The sequence below is a fragment of the Lepidothrix coronata genome, unplaced genomic scaffold, assembly GCF_001604755.1.
Source record: "Lepidothrix coronata isolate B3197 unplaced genomic scaffold, Lepidothrix_coronata-1.0 Scaffold2, whole genome shotgun sequence".
Lineage (NCBI taxonomy): Eukaryota > Metazoa > Chordata > Aves > Passeriformes > Pipridae > Lepidothrix > Lepidothrix coronata.
Window position 1 is genome coordinate 2,964,535 of NW_016690182.1, and position 13,327 is coordinate 2,977,861.

The window sequence follows — 13,327 nt, forward strand, 5'->3', positions numbered from 1 at the left end:
CTGTTAGCTTTCTATGAAACAGTGTTTCCACTTACAAAACCAAAAATACAAGAGTAATTTATGTCCTCCGTGTGGTAATGTTTAGTTGTATGGTTTTTTTTAAATTAGCCAATAAAACCAAAAAATAGTTGTGTTTTGGACAACTGGTCCGTTTTAGAAACTGTTCCTGATTGATTTTGACACTGTCCTATATCTGTATAATTATTGTCCCAGATTTCTGCCAGGGACTTGAAGGTTTAGCCAGCTGGTTAACAGGCTTAGTTTGCCTTACAGCAACAACAGACAGGTGAGTCAGCATTGCATCATTTCTTGTTCTGTACTAAAGTGAAAAGTAAAGGATACAGATTCCTTTTACATCCTTTCACATCCAGGGTCACAGGGCTGAGTTTTCAAATGCTATATAAAGAAAATATGAGTGAATAAAGGGAAGCAATTTTATATGAATGATTCAAAAAGCAAGTCAAGCTCAAAGAGGAAATTTTAACAAAGCAGTTCTGTTCCCAAAGACAAATCTCCAGGGGATTTCAAATTTATTTCAATTATGTACGTAAAAATAGAATTATAAAATAAATTAAATAAATAGTTTTCATGGCCATTTCCCTCTTCTTTCACCCATGAGAATTCTTGTTCCTGCAGTTCTTGTACACAAAAAGGTGAAACAAAGCAGATAAAATTATAGGTCAGATTCTATCTGTTATGATATGTCAAGTCTTATATTCAGATACAGCTTCCCTGGGTTGGTTTTCAAGATGAGGGTATAGTGTGTGTATCTTCGTTGCCAAGTAGGTGTCTTGTACTGTATATTACTTCAGACTATCTGTCTTGTTTTTATCCTATATAGTTTGCTGCATGACATATGCCAGATTTATAAAGACAGGTCCCTATTCTGATTATTATCTACGTTTAGAAGTTTCCTTTTTTTTTTCCCCCTTGCACTTCAGGTACATAATAGAATGGGTAGAAAATCATGAAAGAGCAAATTTCTGCTTCTTACCCCTGTCCCAGGAAATATGAAATAACTTAAAATAAGTACCAATGGGCTCCTTGTTGATGTTTGCCAAATGTAGATGGGCAAATGTATCAGTTCCAAACCCCTTTTTATTACTGTCTTCATACAGTTTCTGGTTATACCAAAAATCAGAATCCTTCTTACATTTCAGCTACCATGCCTCTTAAAAATTCCCTTTGCCCTTCTGTTGACATCTAAAGGAATTATTTCAATTAAACATTGGTATAGATATGCAGTTATGTGCATTACATGCAGTTATAAAATTTAGCTCAAAAGAAATTGAGAATTTTCAGTGGTTGAACTGAAGTCTTCTTAGGTTTCCTCTCACAAAGCTTTGCAGCAATTAGGAATGCTTTAAGTAACTATTTCTCAAATGTGAAACACACACAAGTACAAATGTCTTCCTATTTGGTTTATCCAGGAGAAATGCAGACTAATTTTTTGGCCAAGGTATACCAAGATTTGTGTTTCTAACTCACCAAGTGGTTCCCTTTCAAATCTGCTTTTGTTCTTCATTCTTCCTCTTACAAACCTGTAATTTTTAATAGAAATGGAAAGCAAGCATGTCATGGGAATAGATGAAGGTGGACTTCTAGGTGTACAGATGCCTGGCACTGAGGAAGTGCATAGAACTTAGGGAAGTGATACCAAGCCCTTGACAAAGTTGAGGGACATTTCTACAGTACTAGGATAGAAACATATTTTCTCAGAATTTAATTACGGAATTCTGTGTGGGGTTAATCTGGTTTCTGTAATAATATTACGTTGCCGCCACGTGAATTCAGTTGGGATGTTGCTTCACAAGTAGCTTTTATAAGACTTAAATTACTATTCCAGGTAAGAAGCCAAAAGTACATAACGAAATATCCTGATAGAGTGTTAGAGAACTCTTCTCTACCCTCCTCTTAGCTGAGAATTCATCATTTGTATGAACTGCACTCTTGGAGTTATCTGCCGTCCCTCTCGAGGTTAAACGAGCGCTCAGATGAGCCGCGTGAAGCTGCTTCTTTCCAGAATGCAATTGGTTCTGTATCCAGCAGGACTGAGAGGTCTAATTTCATGCCTTGTGTCACCTGAACTCCCCAATAACTCCCTTCCCTCAGTGCTTTTCTCTTTACTGAGCACGTCAGGGCAGGTCGAGACCTGGCTGCTGATGAGCCTCTGTGTGTTGTGCTTCACTCCCCAGCGTGTGCTGTGCTGGACACTGGGTGGGCAGCGAGAGGGGCTTGGAGAGGGCAAAGAGCTGAGTCTGGCAAAGGGAGCTCACTGGGCCTTTTGCTGGTTTTATTGCATTCAGGGAGTGGGGGATGGTGGTGTTGAGGGCTTTGATCCTACCCCACCGCAATTTTTTTGAGTCTGGTAGGATCTTTTTCTTCCACTTAACTTCAGTTGAGAGGATGCAAAGTTCAAAATCTTTACATTTGTAGCAGTGAACAGATGGATAGGCAGGCAAACAGGGGTGGTTATCTCCAAGAGGAAGTGTTTTCCAACTGCCTCTTCTATAAATGAAGTTATTACTGAGCCTTTAATATTTATTTATCTATTGGAATTATCAGTGTAATATTAAGTGACTTTTATTTCACAAATAAATGCCTTACAGATTAGGTCCTGTATTTCTCTTTTTAAGAGAATATTATCATCTTCCTTATGGATGTTTTTGATGTTTTTGCGAACATTTAGAATTTCTCTGGTTGGAAGGAGTGGTCTTATAAATTATCCTTATAAATTCTCTGATTTTTCTTGTGTTCCCAGTTTACAAAAAAAAAAAAAAAAGCCTCAGCTTTTCTCCTCGATCAAATATTAAAGCACACACCAGGCTGCAGTCACATCTAAACTTTTGAACTGCAGGTTATATTATTTTGCTCTTTGGAGAGTGTCTGATTTTATAGAATTGATAGCAACAGTTTAGCATGTCCTGACATCCTTTGGGAACAGTGGTGTGCTCAGACAGATGAGGAGTCGTCTGAGTTTATGAGAACATAGTCACAGTCTAGCTTTGGAAATTTGTCTTTGTGCCACCAGTGTTTTTCAAATTCTGTAGAAATGTCTTTGGGTACTCAATATACTCTCAGAAAAATGGAAGGCATAAACAATTGGGTTTTTTAACGTGTTCTCAACATTATTTCACTGATAGCTCAGTTTCAGTGTACCATTGCTTCAGAATCTCAGTTTTATTACAAATTAGAGCGATTTAAATTCTACTCTGTGTGAATGGAGTCATCTGTCCAAAATGGACTGAGCTAGATCCAGCTTCTGTGCTCTCTTCTGATGATAAAGGAGTCCCTCTGCACACTGGTATTTTACCATCAAGCCCCTTTTATAAATCCCTGTGCAAGAGAATGAAATTATTCCTGGCTATTGATTGGAGGCTGTTAGGGCCTTAATAATAACAACTTTCAGTTGAGCATTTCCTTCCCTTCACCTCTGATACCTTTGAGCTATGCACTATAGAGGACAATCTATACTGCCAATATCAGACCTTTTTGCTGCAGTTTCCAAAAAATTTAAATGAGAAATTATCAAATAAGTAGTTTTTGTCATTATGTCTTGAACACATAAAGCAAGTAAAGAACAGTTTTCTTTTTATATTCATAATATTTGTGTGTATAAATGTATATGTATATATGCATACATACTTCTTATATGTATATGCTTATATCTTATAACATTATATGGTGATTCTGTTTCTATTTCTTTGAATATCAATGGGAATTTTACCTTGACAGTCTCTCCTACCAGAAGTCCGAGTGACTGTATCTTAACTGCTGACTGAGAAGTAAAGCTTCCCATACTTGCAAAAGCCTCCATGTGTGACAATGAAGCATTGAATCCAAAATAACCAGCTATGATCTCATGGCCTGGTAGGAAAGAAGCAGGTTTATAAAGTCCTGTAGGCAGTTCTGTTACTTCATTCGAATGTATTATTTTGCTATATTTGAGTTTAGAATTTTTGAATTTAATGAGTCACGGGTAACATTACAATGTTCAGAGCACTGCCATCTCTACAATGTATATATCTACAGCTGTGAAAGTCAGTGGGAAGGAAAACTAGGCTGTGTTGTGTGATATAATGCCAGGATCTGCACTCAGTCAGGGTTAATTGTCCTGTTTTGTCCGAGTGTGGTTCACTTGGGTAATTATGACGAGCAGTAACTAGTACTCAAATTTCATTCTCATGGTTTAATCATAAGATTCCTGATTCATAGGCACTGTAAACAGTGATGCAAGCTAACCTGTATTCTCATTTACCTTCTTTTTTATGTAACTATCTGAATAAAGGGCCCTTTAAAAGACAAAACTGCTCCGTAATACCTTTTTATTTTCTATAATCTGGCATTTTGAAAATTGTAACCTTTCTTTTAAAATCTTATAGTGGAAATACATAATATCATACTCATTACGTGATTTTAGCAATTACCTTTTCAGGAACATGTATTTACAATATTCTTAAAGTCAAATGTCACAGTATAACCATGTTTCATACTCTTGAGCGTTTGATCCTGCATACATCCTACTGAGTATCCATCAAAGAAATTCTACCACCACAGATTGATTGATCCACATATGCATTCAAAAACTTTTCTTGTGCTTTGCTGAAGGGTGTAAAGGTACATTTGCCATTAGGAAGATTCTGGATCGTGTCAGCATTGGCCAGTTAACTTCAGCTGAAAAGTGTCTGTGGTTTTTGGCTTGCAGGAATCAGTGTCATAAGATTCTAAACACAAGGTCCTCCTTCAGTTTTGGCAGAAACAACTGAGGGCAACCAGTACCCCCAGCACAGGTGATACGGTAGGGCCTGTCTGAACTGCAGGTTGGTGGTTGCTTCACATCAGTGTCTGGGTCCCAGAACAAGAGCTGGCAAGCTTGGGAGAGTTGAATGCTGGTCTCTAGGAAATGCCTCCCTGAGTTGGGGTACTCAGCAGAAAGTCTACAGAGATTCAGGCTGAAACAATACTCTAGTGGCAGCCCTGTGGCCAAGGTGGGCCTTGTTCTTTCAAGCTGTGTAGTGTCAATGCCATTTCTCAGCTTGCTTTCTCAGCTCAGACCTTATGGCTTGAGACAGGGGAACACCGAGGTGTTCTAAACTTCTTTGGGTGCGGGCTGTGGCATAAGATTTAGATGTGCACCTGTCAGAAAAGAGTGCACTGAAGAAGTTTGCTCCCTTGGATAAAACAAATGAAAGAAGGTCCAAAGAAAGTTGGTGTTTCCAAAAGAATAAGTGGTTGGTATGGTCAGCCCTGAACTTGTCCTTTTTGCCACAACTTCTGAGTACATAACACAATAAGCTATTGTTTAACGTTAAATAACCTTTCCCAAATTCTCTTGGAGAGCACTTGACAGTCCTGAAAAGCACCCTTTGTCCTATAAGCAACCACTTTATATTTCTGCACCAGAGCCTGTTCTGCAAGGCACATTTCTGTAGCTTATTTTTGTGCTAATGTAAGTCTTTGCTTTTTTTTTCTTGAAGGCAGTCAGTCCTGAAAAGTATGCTGAAATAGGTCTCTAAATGAATTCTTTCCTAGTGTGTTTGAGAATCACCACAGTAGGCAAAAGCATTTGAAGAAAAACTGCTCTCAAAATAGCTCAATTAAGAACAGTAAAGAAATTGTACTTACCTATAGAGTAACTGCAGTCCTTCAAAATGGATTATCCTTGTAGATCAGGTGACTAAGTAGTCACCTTTTTTTTTTTTTCTGTTATTTCCTATGTTCCTTGGTAAAAAATAAGTGGTCAGAGTAGTAAGTGGCCTCAGTGTATTGTGGGTACTCCTGGTGAGGTGAACTCAGTTGTGTGTTTCTGGATGGAGTGGGTACTGCTGGCAACAGTTCCCCTGTCTCTGGCACACTTGTGTACAAGGCACACAGGGACTGCTTGTCTTTGGAGGATCCCAGGTGCTCTGCTGAGAAACAACCTTTCCTCAGCAATACTCTGAAACATTGTGAGGATAGTTTAGAATTCATTTATATTATATGATTTCACTAAAAAATTGCTGGAAATCTTGTAGTGTGGTTGAAAAACTTCCAGTATAGAGGGTATTGAAATACATTTTCCTGTCTTTGATATTTTCTGTGGATATGTGCAGTATTTACCACGCTGTGCTTACATGGGGCAATACAACCACACAGTGCTTATATAGTTCCTTTTGCTTTTTACATCACAAAGTGGTCTTTACAACATGGTTCTTTGTCTTCTTTTTGTAGGCATTTCCTCTTTAAACATGGATCTGGGTCTTCAGCCATCTTCAGCGCAGCCAGTCAGAACTATCCCTTAACATCCAATACTGTTTACTCTCCACCTCCCAGGCCTCTTCCTAGAAGCACCTTTTCCAGGCCTGCCTTCACTTTTAACAAACCTTACAGGTGTTGCAACTGGAAGTGCACAGCTCTGAGTGCCACTGCCATCACGGTGACCCTGGCGCTGTTGCTCGCCTACGTTATTGGTAAGCCCTGCTTCCTTCCTCTGCTGAATTATCCTTTATCTTCTCTGTTCTGTTGTCCCGCCTTCTTTACACTAACACAAATCATGCTTTACTATTAATGTTTGCCGTTGGTGCTTTGTAAGTTCTGGCTAACAAAACACCACGTTGGCCAAAGGTTGAACACAACATGGAATTCTCATTAACTTTCTCCTCTGTTGACCTTGATGCTGCCTAACAGAGAAAAAAATATTCTTCAAGATTACATGTTTATACTAGCAGAGGACTCCTACTGATTTTAGTTGCTGTGATATTTTCTTAAATTAAACATTTGATTTTCATATTAAGCCTTACAACGTTGTTGCTCTTAAAGAATTGTCTGGAAAGACTGGTTATGTTTGATGGTATTTAGCCTTGCTACCTTTAGTTCAATTCTTTGGTCTCTTCACCATTTAAATCTTTATAATTTTTCCTCTCAATTGTTATCATTGGCTAGAATGACAACTAGCTCTAAAAATACATAGGATTTTACACCATGTGTTCTAAGATACATTTTTTTATCACTTTATTGAATTCATGTTTTTAAAAAAATGTTACATAGTACCTAACTGTAATTTTGTTAGCAAAATATATTGGCAGGATTTATTTGAGTAGCTCCAAACAGCTTCCTGGGGTTTGTTTTTGGAAGACAGATATATTGAAGGTGGGCTTGAAATCAGTGTAGTTACAATGTACATAGGGGAGTAAGTCTCTGTGATTTACTACATGACATTTTGCCTGGACAGTAATTATCACATTGTTTTTTCAATCTGAATTAAAAATATTAAAGAACATTCTGTGTGTAGAATCTTAGAATGTGACTGTGGCTTCTGTAAACATAGGAAAATCTAATTAGTTTTTTCTGTCTCACAAACACTCTTAGTCTGTTGGTTTAGATGCCAGTTGAGAGGTGGCCGGAACCAGAGTATCCTTGACAGTCTTATCTTATAGTTTGAATGGGAATAACTCCAGGTTTTGTCTGAAAGAGTACTTGGTAAAACTTGACAGACATCCAAATACAGATACTTCCAAACCAATAAGTGACCATTGATTTTCTATATTCTCTGAATAAATGTCTGGATAGTGAAATTCATTACAATTGCAGTCATTTCTTGTTTTCCACTGGGTTGGATTTTTTTTCTTTGTCCCATAGTGACAAAGTTTTGGTTACTGTCAGCAAGATGCTCATCAGGAGGGATTTTTTTCTAACATCCTCATCTAATGCATATGGGAAAGCAGATTTGATCATTTCTGGTGTATGATGATTTGAAAGCACCTGAGGATCTCGTAAGCTCCATTAATTGCAGATTTACATAACAGCTGGTGAGCATATGCCCTCGGTTAGGACTGGCTGTATAATTTTTGCAGCCTCATCTGTTTGCTACACATATATCCCACCCACACCATTTAGACTTTATCTGGATGAAGCACTGCCTGTTTCATCCCTTTTTTAGATTTCAGTCTGCCACTGAAATTTCTGTAACTTTCCAGGGATATACTGGTGCATGTCATCGGCCTGAGCAGGCTGGAAGCACTCCTTGTCACCTTGAATTAAAAAGCTCTGTGTGAATCTCCTGTAATTGTGTCTGTGTTGGGCATAGCTTGGTTACATAAGGGTGTAACATATTTTCTTTAGTTAGACAGAAGCAGGTAAAATAAAGATGTCTTTGCATTTTATAAATTATTATTTTTTCTCCTTAAAATACAAATTTCTGAACCAGGAATTCTCATTCAGAAAACTTTCAAGGCGCCATTATTTGCTTTTGTTTGTCCCAGACATTTTTCAGTTGCATAAGCTTTCCTGCAGATTCGGGTAGTATTAGTTAACTTATTCCAAGTTAATATTCCTGCTGCCCATCTCTGTTTGGTTAAATATTTAAAGAAGTTTATGGTCTCTTCTTATGACTCAGGTACCTTAGTTCTTTCCCTTTGTTAAGTATGAATAATAGCATATAAACTGTTTTCAAAGTTCACTGCTCTGTAGGCTTGCATATTTTTCACTTCAAAAATTGAATGTCCATGTTTTAAATAAGAGTAGTTGAATATAGAAAATCAGACTGTGTGTAACACTCTGAAGTTAAAATTCACTCCCCCAGGTATTTTCTCTTTGCTCACCATGGTTCAGGTCCCACAGTCCTGTCTCCAGGCAGGTTTTCTTCAACTCAAAGAAAATTGTCTCTGAGCAATCGCTACAGACTTGGGTCCAAACTGTAAAACAGAACTCGTTTTAATTTCAGCACCAAACTTAACCTGGGATCAGCTCAACAGTTTTTACTGGAAGAATAAGGGGGACTTTGTAAAGGCAAAATTGTTTTCATCATTGTATTTTTGGCGTAGCCTGCATTAACTTACGAGCTGCAATTTCGGGCCAACTGAATATTGGTCTGTGTTGCTATATAGGGTATAAAATACCCTGCTATTGTGTAATGTTATTGTAAATATTCTCTTTTTTTTTCAGCACCACATCATTTTCTTTAAGCCCAATAAAATGGGTGATGTGGCTGCTCATCTAGTCAGTTATTTTTAGCCCATTAGCAAGTTGGATTTTTCTTCCATGATACTTTACCATTTTATCAGCAGCTGATTTGGACTTGCAAATCACTGGTCCTATTGATCAAAGGTGCTGAACTCCTACTGCTCCTATTGATTTCAGCAGGTGATGCAAATGTTCAGTGCCTCTGAAAATTGCATCTCATGTTCTTGAATTTAACCATCCCTGACTATGAAATGGGTATTTTTTATACAAATGTATTCTCAAGTATGAATATGAAGTTGTCCCTATCCTTCATGATGTTATCACTATTTATGAGTATGCATTGGAGATGGGTGTTGGGTCTTAAATTATATTCACATGGAGAGTAAGGAAATTAAAGCCTCTCTGCTGCCTGCCACTGTGACCTGCCATTTCTCACTCCATGTACAAGGTAGAGGAGTGATGGTTTCAACGTTGGGAAGGGCCAGGCCAGATTTTAAGGACAGATGTATCTCAGTGCATAGATTTATAACGTTGGTTGCATAGCTTTAAACAATATAAAATAGTAACAAAAATAGAAATTACTCAGAGAAGGCTCAAGGGGAAAATATGCTGATTTACATTGGAGAAGAGTATGGTATAGTAAACAATGCTAAATTTCAGAGTTATGTAAAAGATGTGAGGCAGATGCACAACCCTGAAATGTCATTGAACTCCTTAGTGGGAGAACTCTCCCCGGGACAGGTTCATCAGGGTCTCACAGCTGGGAATCATGGTGGCTGCTCTCTCAGATCCTGGGTCTTACTGAGAAATTTGATATTGTCACAAATCTCTAAGTACTCAGAGGAGAAAGTCTGACAACATCTGCTGTTGTCTAAGATTAGGTTTTGTTTGTTCCTAAGTCTAAAATACAAGTCAATAATGAGAAATGAAACCATCATCCCTTTAGGAGGATTGCAGGAGAGGGGGAGTATATTTGTATTTTCAGGTATAAAAATATGTTAACTATAAAGAGAAGAATGCTTGAGAAAGAGGAGAATGCTGAGGGTTAAGATGGCTATAACAAATACATGGAAATATATGGAGAAATCCTTATTTCATCATGCCTTAATTGGTCCAAAATAACTTAGCACTTTAATATGGATTTAAAGAAAGTACTCTTAAGGCTGGATCACATATTAGCAGTCTCAAATTTTCAGATTTGTTTAGAGCAGAATGAAGTAGTATTTTCTTTATAAAATAAGCTTACAGAAGATCACCCCTTCTGTAGGTCAGGATCAGAACTTTGACTCTTATTTGTGTGCAGATATTTTCACATTGCTTCACCTTTACTGGAACTGAGACACCGGTGCATCCGTGGCTTCATACCACAGTAAAATCCAGTTTTATAAGCAGAACCTGCTAGCAGTTACAGAAACAAATCCTTTTCTGGCACTTAGTCAGAGCAGGTGCAGAAAGAGTAGTCAGCTGCTGGTATACAGTCTATTACAGCTCTTCTAAAGTCTGGGCTTCGGGGAGATGATCTACTGAGATTCTGTAAAATAACTGGAAACAGCAGAGAAAGCTAAATAGAATCCTTGAGTGGAGGTCAGCAATTTGGAGGGACTTCACATTTGCAGGACTTTTGTCCTCTGAAGTTCAGCTCGCAGGTTGTAAGTGCTTATTGCACAGGACTTTTTTGACGTCTCCTCACTACCGAGTGTCTCTTTTGCACCGGAGCCAAGGCTCTTATTCATATTCTGCCAAACATGTAGCACCGGAGTTGACAAGCTGTGCTTACACAGAAGGTAGATAAGAATAAATTAAATTAGATCATTGGCTTCGTAGCAGATGGTGGGTTAATCCAGTTTACAAAGCGAGTGCTGAAAAAATTGCTTGTATCTTTGTGAATATTTATTTACTTTAGTGTGCCGTGGAATTGTGGGGACTGAGGTAGACAATCTGGAAGTGTCAGTTTGTTTTGTTTAAATGTTGAATAAAATAAGAAATCTGGCCATTTACTTCAGAGGTAAAGACCCAGGCTTTGGTTCTAAGCATGGCCCGACTGGTTTCACTTTCAGCAGTAACGTGAAGCAACCAGAAACCTGCCTCTGGATAGAGAAAATCCCTTAGGCAGCTTAAAGTAACACTGGCTTTTTATCTCTTTGTTCCATGAAAGAAATTTATGGAAATGGTAGATGATGTAGGCCTTTAATATATCTTTTTCTGCAAGAGATCTGTTTTATACCTAATAATTATTTTTTACCTAAGAAGCATAATAAATTACCCAGAAAAGCTCTGTACTACGTGTAGGATCTTCTGTATTGGAGAGAGATTGATCATTTAAAGTTACCCTGCACGGCTCCACTGTGCAGCCAGGCCAGGGTAAGGTGGTTGAGGAAGAAACTTGGGTTCACCATAATCCTGTGGCATCCTTCAGTCTCTTCAGATCCACTGACTACAGACTCCTCCACATTTAGCATCTGCTATAATATCCATAATGCATCTTAAAAATAAAAATCTACTTTTGTGTTACAATTTTATCATAAACTTTGAATTAAACGAGGCTATCTAACAAAATATTAGTGAAATATAGCTATGATAGCATCCATCCTATAAGACCTATCTCCAAACATTATGTAAGGAGGGTCAAATTCTGCCTTCAGATACGTTTTCCTGCCTCCAGATCACCTCAGTGAAAGCAACGTGCAGCTCTGCTCACGGCAACATGCAAAAAAATTGCACAGAGCAAAGTAATAATGTAAAGATAGACAGGGGGATTATACTGGAGGTTCAAGCAAGCCAAGAAAGAGTATCTTTTCAGATAAGCTTTGCAGTAGGATAGAAGAACCAAGGGAAGAGAGAAATCAATTTGGAAGTTCAGGAATGCTGGGTAAAAAAGCGCAGTTGCTACCAGCAGGGAGAATATTGCACTCAGCTGTCAGAGGAGAGGTTCAGTTGGGCCAACTGAGGGGATGTCAGGGATTGATGCTCCTGCTGACTCACCACAGCTCCTCCTAACAGAAGTAGGAATTTTGCAATCCTGCCAGCTAACAAGCTGTTTCATCTCCACTTGCCCTACCAGTCCTTGGGTTCTGCCTGAAACTAGCAGTTCACCAGTGACCTTGTGCACCCCACTAGTAGCTGAAGTATTTTAGGTGCTGCATAATACAGGGTATGTGATTGCAGAAATTTTTTGGTAAGCCAGATAGGCAGAGCCAAAGTAGCTTTTGCTTTTTCTGTAATATGTGTAGTCATCAAACCTCAAAGGCTGTTTCGTGTTCTGTGTGAACTTGAGCTACATCATGTAATGCATCTTTAATCCTAATGGTGGGGTTGCGTACTGTTAGTCAGCAACCAGCCCTCAAGAGTACTGCAGTCAAGGTCTTCTTGTGTAAACATCAGTCTGAAAGGTTGAACTCCGAGGAAAGGGCAGAGGTCTTCATCAGAAAGTGAATCTCTCTTCTTTTTACCCAGCCCAGTGCTAAGTTGGACAGAGCCATGGTATCATCTTCTGTTTGGTCGGTGGAGTAGGATCTTATAGCTGGGCATTACACATGGGAAATACAGCTGAGAACCTTGCAAAGGGATTTATGCTGTGGGAAATGACATTGTGGCCCACAGTTGAATTGCATTTTCTGTGCCCCTTTGTGCAAAAGGGGAAAATCAAAAGCCAGAAATCCACTAGAAAAATCAAAGAGAGAATGACTCAAAAGAGAAGTTCTTTTGAGCTTTTTAATGAAATTCAGTACAAGCCTACTTATTTCTAAAGAGATTTGAGAGACAGAGATTTGAAAGTTTTATGTAATCTTATTTGGTGAAATAAGTGTATATTTAAAACATAGTGTACATGTGTTGTAGGAAACAAGATTTGTAGGACTTATGTATACCCTAGGTAAAAGAAAAGTATCACAGAAAATGAAGAGACATGGTAGGGCTCTGTGTCTACTAAATAAACATTTATTATTCCCTGTAGTTAACTTCTGAAAAAGGTATATGTAGGAATGAATGGCTTTACTGGTGTATGTGGTCTGGTTAGTGTCAGTGACACCTGGATCTGAAGGTAATTTCTCGATAGCTAAAACTAACATAATAAAAATTAGAATGATTTTAAGACTGCAAGGTGACCAGGTTTCTGCAGTGCTAGAAGTCATTCAGTTCAATTCAAGCAGACCTTATTTTCATAGCAATGTGCTTTGTTCTTCAGGCACTCAGTTGTGCCCATTTTTTTGCAAATCTGGCCCACCGGTACCCCATGTCACCTCCCACGGACAGCAAGTCCGAGGCTGGCAGAGACCATCATTATCTACAACGCAGTTGGTGTTTCTCAGGGAGGAAGCTGACTGTCAAACATAGATACAGATACTTTTGCCAGCTTGCCAAGCTTTGGCACGAGCTATAAAAACAATGG

General features: G+C 38.5%; 1 protein-coding gene across 4 annotated transcripts in view; it reads left to right on the forward strand.

The window, feature by feature from the left end:
* Nucleotides 1-13,327, forward strand: part of TENM1 (teneurin transmembrane protein 1) — a 319,629-nt gene that overhangs the window by 171,314 nt on the left and 134,988 nt on the right. For all 4 annotated transcript variants that reach the window (XM_017818756.1, XM_017818745.1, XM_017818772.1 and 1 more), the window contains exon 5: nt 6,211-6,449. In XM_017818756.1, coding sequence (XP_017674245.1) covers nt 6,211-6,449 — 239 coding nt within the window. The remainder of the gene's footprint in view (nt 1-6,210; nt 6,450-13,327) is intronic.